The sequence below is a fragment of the Giraffa tippelskirchi genome, chromosome 8, assembly GCF_054371585.1.
Source record: "Giraffa tippelskirchi isolate mGirTip1 chromosome 8, T2T-mGirTip1v1.2.pri, whole genome shotgun sequence".
Lineage (NCBI taxonomy): Eukaryota > Metazoa > Chordata > Mammalia > Artiodactyla > Giraffidae > Giraffa > Giraffa tippelskirchi.
The window spans coordinates 67337745-67348801 of NC_137282.1; the positions used below are offsets into that span (position 1 = coordinate 67337745).

At 56.1% G+C, this 11057-nt stretch overlaps 2 protein-coding genes across 2 annotated transcripts; both read right to left on the bottom strand.

Moving 5' to 3' along the window:
- Positions 1-651: 651 nt before the first annotated feature.
- On the bottom strand, positions 652-2462 carry LOC145517302 (uncharacterized). The gene is made up of 3 exons (XM_081519581.1): positions 2277-2462; positions 1565-1877; positions 652-1312 (listed from the first exon to the last, which is right to left on the bottom strand). Exons 1-3 carry the CDS (start codon positions 2409-2411, stop codon positions 684-686), a joined length of 1077 nt encoding a protein of 358 aa, XP_081375707.1. The 5' UTR covers positions 2412-2462; the 3' UTR covers positions 652-683.
- A 5843-nt stretch (positions 2463-8305) lies between these two features.
- Positions 8306-10112, bottom strand: LOC145517205 (uncharacterized). The gene is made up of 3 exons (XM_081519473.1): positions 9920-10112; positions 9208-9520; positions 8306-8955 (listed from the first exon to the last, which is right to left on the bottom strand). Exons 1-3 carry the CDS (start codon positions 10052-10054, stop codon positions 8327-8329), a joined length of 1077 nt encoding a protein of 358 aa, XP_081375599.1. The 5' UTR covers positions 10055-10112; the 3' UTR covers positions 8306-8326.
- Between the last annotated feature and the right edge of the window lie 945 nt (positions 10113-11057).

Sequence of the window (11057 nt, forward strand, 5' to 3'; positions counted from 1 at the left end):
AAATACACTGGCCATGGGCATTGCCTCTCCTTGGAACTTCCCATCTGTTTCTCTTTTTTATGGAACAGTGAATTTCTAGAGGGGTTCTGGGCCACAAGGATGTTGGGTCATTTTCTAGCCTTCTGTCATGAAGAACGCTTTCCTGGGCGTTGGGGTGGTTTGTTGTTCCAGCTCCCTTTCTTGGCTTCTTTTGGGAGCTGGTGCAACAAGAGGAGCTCAGCCTCTGCCTTCTGGCTGAGATGGCACCCTTCAAACAGCAATGCCTGCCTGGAGATAATGATGGCATTTGCCAAAAGGGCTTCGTTTGGCACATGGTATCTTGAAAGGACGTACAACGTCCTTTCGGCTATCAAAGGCTAGTTCAAAGGACATAAACATGAGAACTCTCCAGTGGAGTCTTACAGTAGGTGGAGCGTCCGAAAAAAACTCCTTCAGTCATTTCACTGAGAGTCATTGATTGGGGACACCAAGAATATAGGAAGGAATGCAGAAGGAAAAGATGAAACTGTGTTCAGGATCGGGCGGAGGGATGAACAGGGCGTGCTTGCCTTGAATCCAGGCTTTGTTGGGGGGTGGGGCATAAAGATGGAACGGGTCTGAAACTACAAAGTGGTGATGGTAACACAGTATCACCAGAGTTACACAACAGTGTTCCCAAATTGCAACAATGATGAAAAAGTTTACTAATCCCAACTTAACCAACAAAAATACAGGAAACCACGCAAAAAAGAAAACATCACCAGAAAGGTGGAAACAAACCAAATGCAAAGCAGTTCGGGGGAAAGGAACTCCATGTCCCCTGGGGGCAGACCGAGTTGACGGCGTCCACGGTGAGCAGACAGGGGTGGAGGCTGCAGAGCCGACCGCTCCCCTGGACGTGGTGTTTCCGGCAAGGGCTCTGGGTCTCTGTCCAGAGCGGGGGCTCGTTCTCCCTGCAGGGGTGGGTGAGTCATCGTGGGCGTCTGGGTGTTGCGCGGGAGCCAGGGCAGGCTCTCCCTGCCGAGGCGGTGACTCCTCCTCTGCCTCGGGTTCTCCTGCCAAAGGCCGAGCAGGTAGAGGTGCACGTGGAGGTGGAGGTTCTGGCTGAGGGGGTGGGACATCAGTGCCTGGGGCTGGGGGTCCTGCAGGCACGGAGATCCGATCTGCCCGGTGTGCTGGCCAGTACCCAGCTGGCCTGGTGTCTCTGCGAGGGCAAGTCTCGGTTCTCCATCTGCCCTCGGTGGATCCCTGGGTCCTGCACCTGGAGCCACCACCTCTGTAGGGACAGGTCTGGGAAGTGGAGCCTGGTTCCAGTTGGAGGCCAGTGCTAGAGCTGTGGGAGAAGCATCGTTTGCCCGCAGGCCAGCCTTGGCATGTGCGTATCCCGGGACAGAAAGCTTCCAAGAGATTCCCAAAGAATACCCAGGGTCGGATGTCTTTTGGGACTGAAGTGTGCAAGATGGGGGGCGGGGGGTGTGAGGCCAGCGCTTGCTGCAGGCCCAGCAGCAGCTTTCGGGGACTCGTCCCTGTGTAGCTCAGCACCCCCTCCGCACACACTCCCGTACACCAGCCCCAGCGTCCTCACCTCTGTGCTCTGGCGTGCTGGGCTCCAGGTCCTCCTGCTGCCTCAGAGGCCGGGGTTCTCGGGACTCTGGGTCAGAGCCGGGTGTGCTGAGCTCCGTGGCAGCCTCAGACTGGGCCGCCGGGTGTATCCTGGGCGGTGTCTCGGCAGCAGGCCTTCCCCGCCTCCGCTTCGCCCCCGGTGGGGCTGATGCCTCCGTGGGCACGCTCACCTGGAGCCTGCACTGGGCCTCACGGGCGGGGGGGTGGTGCTCCGACCCCTCCCTCCGGGAGCTGGATGGGGTGTCCCCGTCCTCGGCCTCATCACGTGGGAAGCTCTGCAACGACAGTGACCGTCAGCCAGCCATGCTGGGAGTTTTCCGAGCTGGGCCTGGCCAGTGGAGCCGCTGCTTCGGCCTGCTCGAACTTCTCTGCCCAGAAGGGTCAGAGACGTGTGTCTGCTCAGATCCCCACCCGGGAGGAAAGAGACCCACCTGAGGGTGTGAGGTCAGCCTGGGCGGCCGGCCCTGCCCGCACTCTCCCCATCCCGCCCAGCATGCTCTCCCCTGGGGTGTGGACACAACTTGTCCGCAGGCTTCTGACCCCACATCCACCTGGGCTTCCTTGAGGGAGACACACCCCGAGAAACCCGCATCCACACACACAGGCAAAGGACCCGGTGTTTCCGGGTGGCATGGGAGAGGTGGCCTGGCCCGGCCTGGGGCTCCCCGTGTTACCTTTCTGTTTCTCCGGGCAAAGGGCCAGAGGCGTCTCGGGGGTGCCCTGAGCCAACGTCGACAGGGTGCCCACGCACACTGCCTGTGAGCTCTCCTGAGGCCCCGGCCTCTGGGCAGGGGCAAACAGCAGAACATCTCGGCAGCAAGTGATCTGGCTGGGGGCTCCTCTCCGCTCTCGAGGCCTGGATACCCGGGTTGCGGGTTCTGTTGGGTTCTGTTGCCGGCAGGTGACATCATTTCCTGGGGTTCGTGCTGAGGTCCCTTCCCCAAAACTTCCCAAGGGAATCCCTGGGTTTCTGACTGCTCGACCACCACCCTTAAGCCATGTGCAGGCACAGTGACACCCACCCAGCCCAGCCGACAGCCCTGGGGAGGCCTGGGTGCAGCCAGGGCCTGAGCTCCGAGGGCCCCGCTGCTCTCAGACCAGGCTCCTTCTTCTCATAAGTGGTGTGGCCCTGGACAAGCATATGCCCCTCAGGGTTTCCCCAGTCTCTCCATCTGCAGAGTGGCGGTCATTCTCCCATCTGCTTCCTAGGTCTGTCGGCCTACGAGCAGCTCCATGCCTTTCCACCTGGGGCCGATATCACGTGGAGCGTGTGCGCTGAGACTTCAGAAAGAAAGATTCCTTCCTGGGCTGACACAGCACAGAATGGGGCAGAACGAGGCCTGGATGTGCCGTGGTACCCAGGAAAAGGCACTCCCCCTCCTGACTGTTTTGAGACCCCGCATCCAAGTTGGAGGACCGAAAGGAAGACTCGAAGGTCTCCCTCTCTTATAGAAAAGAGTGGCCAACTTTCTGGTCCTCTGTTTCCATTGAGATTCTGTTCAAGTGTCCCAGCTCGGCTTCTGCGGGTGGCTGAGCTTCTAATGGCTCCCTGCGTTCTTGTCTTTTCCTCTCCAAACCTTCCGTCCTTTTCCCCCTTCTGGGGTGGATGGGCGCTGTCATTGCTTCTACCTTCGAGACAGATTGATGAAAAGTCTGGACCATCGACTCCTTTCCTCTCTTTGGTTCCGTGTCTCTCTCTGGCTGTGTCCCTCTCTTTTCCTTTCTCAATTCAGTCTGTGTCTTCCTCTTTCTCTCTCGTGTGTGGACGGATGGATGCTAGGAATGCACATGTATATGATTAGATGAGGGTTATGTTTTAGGGATAGGTTAGAGGGAGAGAAAGGCTTTAGGTCGGAGTTGGTCATGGGGGAAGGGTCAAGGGTGGTGGTGGTGTTTCTTGGAATCTGAGTGCTGTGCATTCTTCGTCTCTTTCCATATGAACCCCTTCTCAGATACACCACTTGCAAGGAGTCTCTCGTGTTCCGTTTCCTCTCTTTTGCATTTGTGAATGCTTGCTTAGCTTCTCTGTTGTGAAGAGGTTCCATTGGATGGAAACCCATTGGTGTACTTCGTGTACCTCTTTCCCTTACTTGAAGAGACCCATTTCTACCTCCGCCCAGCAAATGGCAAGGAGACTCTGATGTTAAGGAGCCTTTGACCTACGCTTCTTTCTAGCTATCTCATGACATCAGCCTTTAGGGTGAGGTTTTCCCCGATATTGAGGTGGTCTGAGATCAAAACCAATAGCGTTCTTCAGATGTAGCTGTCTGGTTTTCCCATGGACATGTATTGAAGAGGCTTTCTTGTTCCCATTTGGATATTCTCCCCTTCTGTGTCAGAGATGAGTTGAGCATGGATGCTGGGGTCTGTGTCTGGACCCTCAACTTTATTCCATCGATCTGGATCTGTGTGTGTTGTTGTATTCCCAATAGCATACTGTCCGGCTCCTGCTGCTGCTGCTGCGGCTAAGTCACTTCAGTCGTGTCTGACTCTGCGCGACCCCATGGCCTGCAGCCTACCAGGCTCCTCCGTCCAGGGCATTTTCCAGGCAAGAGTACTGGAGTGGGTCGCCATTGCCTTCTCCGATACTCTCCTGAGGATCCTAGTTTGGTCGTCTAATTTCCTTTCACACAACCTTGGATGTCCGTATCGGGGCTTTTTCGTCGGATTGTATTGACAATTTAGGCTCTTTTCTGTTTCCGTACCCCTTTTGCAATTCTTGGTTGGGTGCGAAAATGCATTGGCATTTTGGGAGGAATAGCATCGAAGCTGTGGATTGCCTTGTGGGGCTGGGATATCATTTTCCAAATAGGAATTCTTTCAAGCCCTGAGCACAGCTTCTCTTTCCAGGGATTGGTGTGGGCTTGATCTTCCTTCTTCCATCTCTCGCCGTTTTGTGAGAACAGGTCCTTCCTTCCCTTCTGGGTTAGATGGACCCGTGGGGATCACTTCAGTGAATGGCATTGTCAGTGGGGGTGATAATTCCCTTCTCATTGGAAGACTTTGCTGTGAGTATTAGAAATGCAAGTGATTTCTCTTCCCCTTCCTCCCTGTCCATCTCTCAGAGCCACCGGGAAACAGAGGCCTCACCCAGGGTCACACAGGCCTGAGGAGGTACAACTAGACTGTTGATTCTTCAGGCCCTCAGTGCTGGACATCATCCGGGATACTCTGTGTGTGTCTTCCTCAGTCTGGTGTCCCTTCAGACCTTTCCCTAGTTTTCACAGGCTTGTTGTGTTGGTGTTCTTTGTCTGTTTGGAGACACATCCTTGATAAGCTTTGTGTTTCCACTCATTCGTCTCGCGATGTATGACCTGTCTTTTGCTTTTGTACTGAGGTCTTTCCCACAGTAGATATCTTTGATTTTGCAAAGTCCACTGTATTCTCCTGGTTTTTTTTGTGGACTGCCTTTTAGTTTTGTGTGTGAAGACTCAAAGCACGTGTCCGGTTTCGGCTCATTGTTCCTCTAGATTTGTGACAAGTTTTCATGGAGTGTTTGTCTAGGGATAACTGGAAGTGAACTCGGTGTAAGGTGTCAAGTCTCCATCTTCATTCATGTCATCCCCTGCAGTTTCCAATACCCTGTTCCTGAGTGGTATTGGAGACCTTGAGGGAAGTTTGCTTGCATTGGAGTTTGCGTTTCCACCTTGATTAACTTCACACTGTTCTGCCCTCAGGGACACTGTCAAGGGGGAGTGAGGAGCAGCCTGCACTTCCAGCAGTGACCACACGGTGGGGCGAGTGCTGCTCTCCCCTCTGGGAGCCCCAGGCCACAGGCATCCCAGTGAGGAGCCAGCTCTGTGCTCAGCTGAAAGGAGTTAGTCTCTCAGGAGCCTCTGAGCCCTTCCGTTTGGATCACCCAGGGTGGGCATTTACTGTGACAGAAAAAATTGCCCTGAATTCCATGGACGGAAGAGCCTGGCTGTGTAGAGATCGTGAGTTGCCGTGAATCAGACACAACTGAGGACACAAAAATTCAATAGATTAAAACACTTTTTGGGTGTGGGGGGGAGTAAAAGGGGGTGATGTGGGTTTTTTTGTCTTATAAAATAGCCAAGGGAAATCTAGTTTAAACCTAAATTCACATATATGGGATAGGTATAGCTCTCCGTCACCCTATTAAAAAAACTACTAAACTTTTTTGAAAGTTTATTTTGTAGCTTCCTTGAGCACTTCATTGTGAAGCTTTTTTTTTTTTTTTTTCTGTGACTTTGGCCTCATTAAAAAGTACGGTTTGCCTTTACTGGATAATTTTGTTCATTGGTTTCTTAGGGAATCTTGGTAATATTTGAGTTTCCTGGGGAGTATGGTCACATGACCTGGCCCTGGCCAATCGGTGCCTTCCACCTCCTTGGCCACTGTGATTGGCTCCGGACTGGGGCAGTGCCCAATCGGGGCCCAGGGCCGGGCCTCACGTTAGAAGCCAGGGGAAGAGGAGCTCTCGTCCTGCTGGGGTAGGGGAAGGGGTGGGGCCGGGGGAGGTCAGGCTCCATAAGTGGGAGGGGCGTGAGGTCCGCCTGCGGCAGTTGGTGACCTTCCTGCTCCCCTCAGGGCAGAGCCGCCGGCGTGAGAATGAGGGCGCTGCTGAGCCCAGGGACTGGGATGGCCTGTTGCTGCTGTGGTCCCAGAGCTCCACCCGAGACCTGAGGGAAGCCGTCTGCCCGTGAGTCCTCTCCCGCTTGTCTGTCAGCTTGTTTGAAACATGCTGGGTTTTCTGCCCAGCTGGCTAAGGGGAGTCCCTGGAAACGCAAGGGTGTGGGTTTTGGCAGACTTCAGGGAAGACATGCCAGATGAGCCTGGGAGACTCCAGCTTAATCTGGATTCAGGAGATATCTCCTCGGGCCAGCTAGTAATTGTAGGATAAGCCTAATGAGTCTTCACAGGATGAAGAGAGTAACGTGCCAAGGTAGCAATCGATGTCCTCATTCGAGAGGTTGAAGCTGGTGCTCAGAGAAGCGGGGAACTTGGCCAGAACAAGCAGGTGTGCACCCAGACAGAACCCCCAGATCCGGCCATTGGAGCTCAGGGAGGCCACTGGTGTGGCTTGTCCCTGTGGCAGGGGCCGAGGCATGCAGCCCACCCTGATTCCTGCGGGGGCCTGACTTGGGAAGTGCCATCTGGTAGCTTTGAGACTCACCAAACCAAATTGCACTGGAGAGAGGAAGGACACCTTCCTTCATCCACCCCCCACCCCCGCCGGATTCCCACATACCCTGACCCCTTTCTCTGGATTTCGGAGCCATTTCCAGAGTCCCGCTCATATGACCTCATTCGAAGTGCACTGTGGACGAGCTGCCATCTGCAGCTGCTACCACAGCAGCCAAGGGCTTTAGCTCCCGAGTACCTCCCTTCCTTTGGAACTTGGGGGCCCTCTACTCCCCACTTGCACACCACACACCTTTGCTGAGGATTGTGGGGACCCTCACTCAGTTTGCAGCACGTTGTAGCCATCCCTGTCCTCTCAATACCTCCCTTGAAACTCAGCTTGTGAGCTCCTTTGGAGCAGCGTGGCCCACCTGCAACACTGCAACGGAAGAGACACAGCTGACAGTGAAACAGCAGCTTAGATCTGACGGCCGGAAAGCTCTGTCAAAAGGGACCTCCCTCTTCACACCGTAGAGGCTCTAGGAGCCGCCAGGGTTTCGGAACCAGTGCTGGGGCCAAAAGGACTCCACAGCTGTTTTCCTTCCTGGGGAGGGTTCTGGCTCGAGTGGGAATGGCTCAAGTCTCCTAAGGTTCTGAAAGCCCACTGTGTGCAGATTCACGGTACACAGAGAGCAGAAGGTGGAGTCCTGTCCTGGAGGTGGTCACAGCTCACGGATGAGCCAGGCAGGCAGGCAGGCAGGGCATGAGAACACCTGAGCTGCCTTCATGAGTGAATGGTGTGGGGGCAGAGGAAGAGAAGCCGGTCTGCTCCCTCGTGTGGTGCCCAGGGCAGGTTGTCCCCAGAGGAATCCCTTACGACAGTGAGGACTATCACGGCTGTTTCCCAAGGGGTTCTGTCAGTGCGTGTCTTCCCCGGAGCGGTCAGGCCGTCTCTAAAATACACTGGCCATGGGCATTGCCTCTCCTTGGAACTTCCCATCTGTTTCTCTTTTTTATGGAACAGTGAATTTCTAGAGGGGTTCTGGGCCACAAGGATGTTGGGTCATTTTCTAGCCTTCTGTCATGAAGAACGCTTTCCTGGGCGTTGGGGTGGTTTGTTGTTCCAGCTCCCTTTCTTGGCTTCTTTTGGGAGCTGGTGCAACAAGAGGAGCTCAGCCTCTGCCTTCTGGCTGAGATGGCACCCTTCAAACAGCAATGCCTGCCTGGAGATAATGATGGCATTTGCCAAAAGGGCTTCGTTTGGCACATGGTATCTTGAAAGGACGTACAACGTCCTTTCGGCTATCAAAGGCTAGTTCAAAGGACATAAACATGAGAACTCTCCAGTGGAGTCTTACAGTAGGTGGAGCGTCCGAAAAAAACTCCTTCAGTCATTTCACTGAGAGTCATTGATTGGGGACACCAAGAATATAGGAAGGAATGCAGAAGGAAAAGATGAAACTGTGTTCAGGATCGGGTGGAGGGATGAACAGGGCGTGCTTGCCTTGAATCCAGGCTTTGTTGGGGGGTGGGGCATAAAGATGGAACGGGTCTGAAACTACAAAGTGGTGATGGTAACACAGTATCACCAGAGTTACACAACAGTGTTCCCAAATTGCAACAATGATGAAAAAGTTTACTAATCCCAACTTAACCAACAAAAATACAGGAAACCACGCAAAAAAGAAAACATCACCAGAAAGGTGGAAACAAACCAAATGCAAAGCAGTTCGGGGGAAAGGAACTCCATGTCCCCTGGGGGCAGACCGAGTTGACGGCGTCCACGGTGAGCAGACAGGGATGGAGGCTGCAGAGCCGACCGCTCCCCTGGACGTGGTGTTTCCGGCAAGGGCTCTGGGTCTCTGTCCAGAGCGGGGGCTCGTTCTCCCTGCAGGGGTGGGTGAGTCATCGTGGGCGTCTGGGTGTTGCGCGGGAGCCAGGGCAGGCTCTCCCTGCCGAGGCGGTGACTCCTCCTCTGCCTCGGGTTCTCCTGCCAAAGGCCGAGCAGGTAGAGGTGCACGTGGAGGTGGAGGTTCTGGCTGAGGGGGTGGGACATCAGTGCCTGGGGCTGGGGGTCCTGCAGGCACGGAGATCCGATCTGCCCGGTGTGCTGGCCAGTACCCAGCTGGCCTGGTGTCTCTGCGAGGGCAAGTCTCGGTTCTCCATCTGCCCTCGGTGGATCCCTGGGTCCTGCACCTGGAGCCACCACCTCTGTAGGGACAGGTCTGGGAAGTGGAGCCTGGTTCCAGTTGGAGGCCAGTGCTAGAGCTGTGGGAGAAGCATCGTTTGCCCGCAGGCCAGCCTTGGCATGTGCGTATCCCGGGACAGAAAGCTTCCAAGAGATTCCCAAAGAATACCCAGGGTCGGATGTCTTTTGGGACTGAAGTGTGCAAGATGGGGGGCGGGGGGTGTGAGGCCAGCGCTTGCTGCAGGCCCAGCAGCAGCTTTCGGGGACTCGTCCCTGTGTAGCTCAGCACCCCCTCCGCACACACTCCCGTACACCAGCCCCAGCGTCCTCACCTCTGTGCTCTGGCGTGCTGGGCTCCAGGTCCTCCTGCTGCCTCAGAGGCCGGGGTTCTCGGGACTCTGGGTCGGAGCCGGGTGTGCTGAGCTCCGTGGCAGCCTCAGACTGGGCCGCCGGGTGTATCCTGGGCGGTGTCTCGGCAGCAGGCCTTCCCCGCCTCCGCTTCGCCCCCGGTGGGGCTGATGCCTCCGTGGGCACGCTCACCTGGAGCCTGCACTGGGCCTCACGGGCGGGGGGGTGGTGCTCCGACCCCTCCCTCCGGGAGCTGGATGGGGTGTCCCCGTCCTCGGCCTCATCACGTGGGAAGCTCTGCAACGACAGTGACCGTCAGCCAGCCATGCTGGGAGTTTTCCGAGCTGGGCCTGGCCAGTGGAGCCGCTGCTTCGGCCTGCTCGAACTTCTCTGCCCAGAAGGGTCAGAGACGTGTGTCTGCTCAGATCCCCACCCGGGAGGAAAGAGACCCACCTGAGGGTGTGAGGTCAGCCTGGGCGGCCGGCCCTGCCCGCACTCTCCCCATCCCGCCCAGCATGCTCTCCCCTGGGGTGTGGACACAACTTGTCCGCAGGCTTCTGACCCCACATCCACCTGGGCTTCCTTGAGGGAGACACACCCCGAGAAACCCGCATCCACACACACAGGCAAAGGACCCGGTGTTTCCGGGTGGCATGGGAGAGGTGGCCTGGCCCGGCCTGGGGCTCCCCGTGTTACCTTTCTGTTTCTCCGGGCAAAGGGCCAGAGGCGTCTCGGGGGTGCCCTGAGCCAACGTCGACAGGGTGCCCACGCACACTGCCTGTGAGCTCTCCTGAGGCCCCGGCCTCTGGGCAGGGGCAAACAGCAGAACATCTCGGCAGCAAGTGATCTGGCTGGGGGCTCCTCTCCGCTCTCGAGGCCTGGATACCCGGGTTGCGGGTTCTGTTGGGTTCTGTTGCCGGCAGGTGACATCATTTCCTGGGGTTCGTGCTGAGGTCCCTTCCCCAAAACTTCCCAAGCGAATCCCTGGGTTTCTGACTGCTCGACCACCACCCTTAAGCCATGTGCAGGCACAGTGACACCCACCCAGCCCAGCCGACAGCCCTGGGGAGGCCTGGGTGCAGCCAGGGCCTGAGCTCCGAGGGCCCCGCTGCTCTCAGACCAGGCTCCTTCTTCTCATAAGTGGTGTGGCCCTGGACAAGCATATGCCCCTCAGGGTTTCCCCAGTCTCTCCATCTGCAGAGTGGCGGTCATTCTCCCATCTGCTTCCTAGGTCTGTCGGCCTACGAGCAGCTCCATGCCTTTCCACCTGGGGCCGATATCACGTGGAGCGTGTGCGCTGAGACTTCAGAAAGAAAGATTCCTTCCTGGGCTGACACAGCACAGAATGGGGCAGAACGAGGCCTGGATGTGCCGTGGTACCCAGGAAAAGGCACTCCCCCTCCTGACTGTTTTGAGACCCCGCATCCAAGTTGGAGGACCGAAAGGAAGACTCGAAGGTCTCCCTCTCTTATAGAAAAGAGTGGCCAACTTTCTGGTCCTCTGTTTCCATTGAGATTCTGTTCAAGTGTCCCAGCTCGGCTTCTGCGGGTGGCTGAGCTTCTAATGGCTCCCTGCGTTCTTGTCTTTTCCTCTCCAAACCTTCCGTCCTTTTCCCCCTTCTGGGGTGGATGGGCGCTGTCATTGCTTCTACCTTCGAGACAGATTGATGAAAAGTCTGGACCATCGACTCCTTTCCTCTCTTTGGTTCCGTGTCTCTCTCTGGCTGTGTCCCTCTCTTTTCCTTTCTCAATTCAGTCTGTGTCTTCCTCTTTCTCTCTCGTGTGTGGACGGATGGATGCTAGGAATGCACATGTATATGATTAGATGAGGGTTA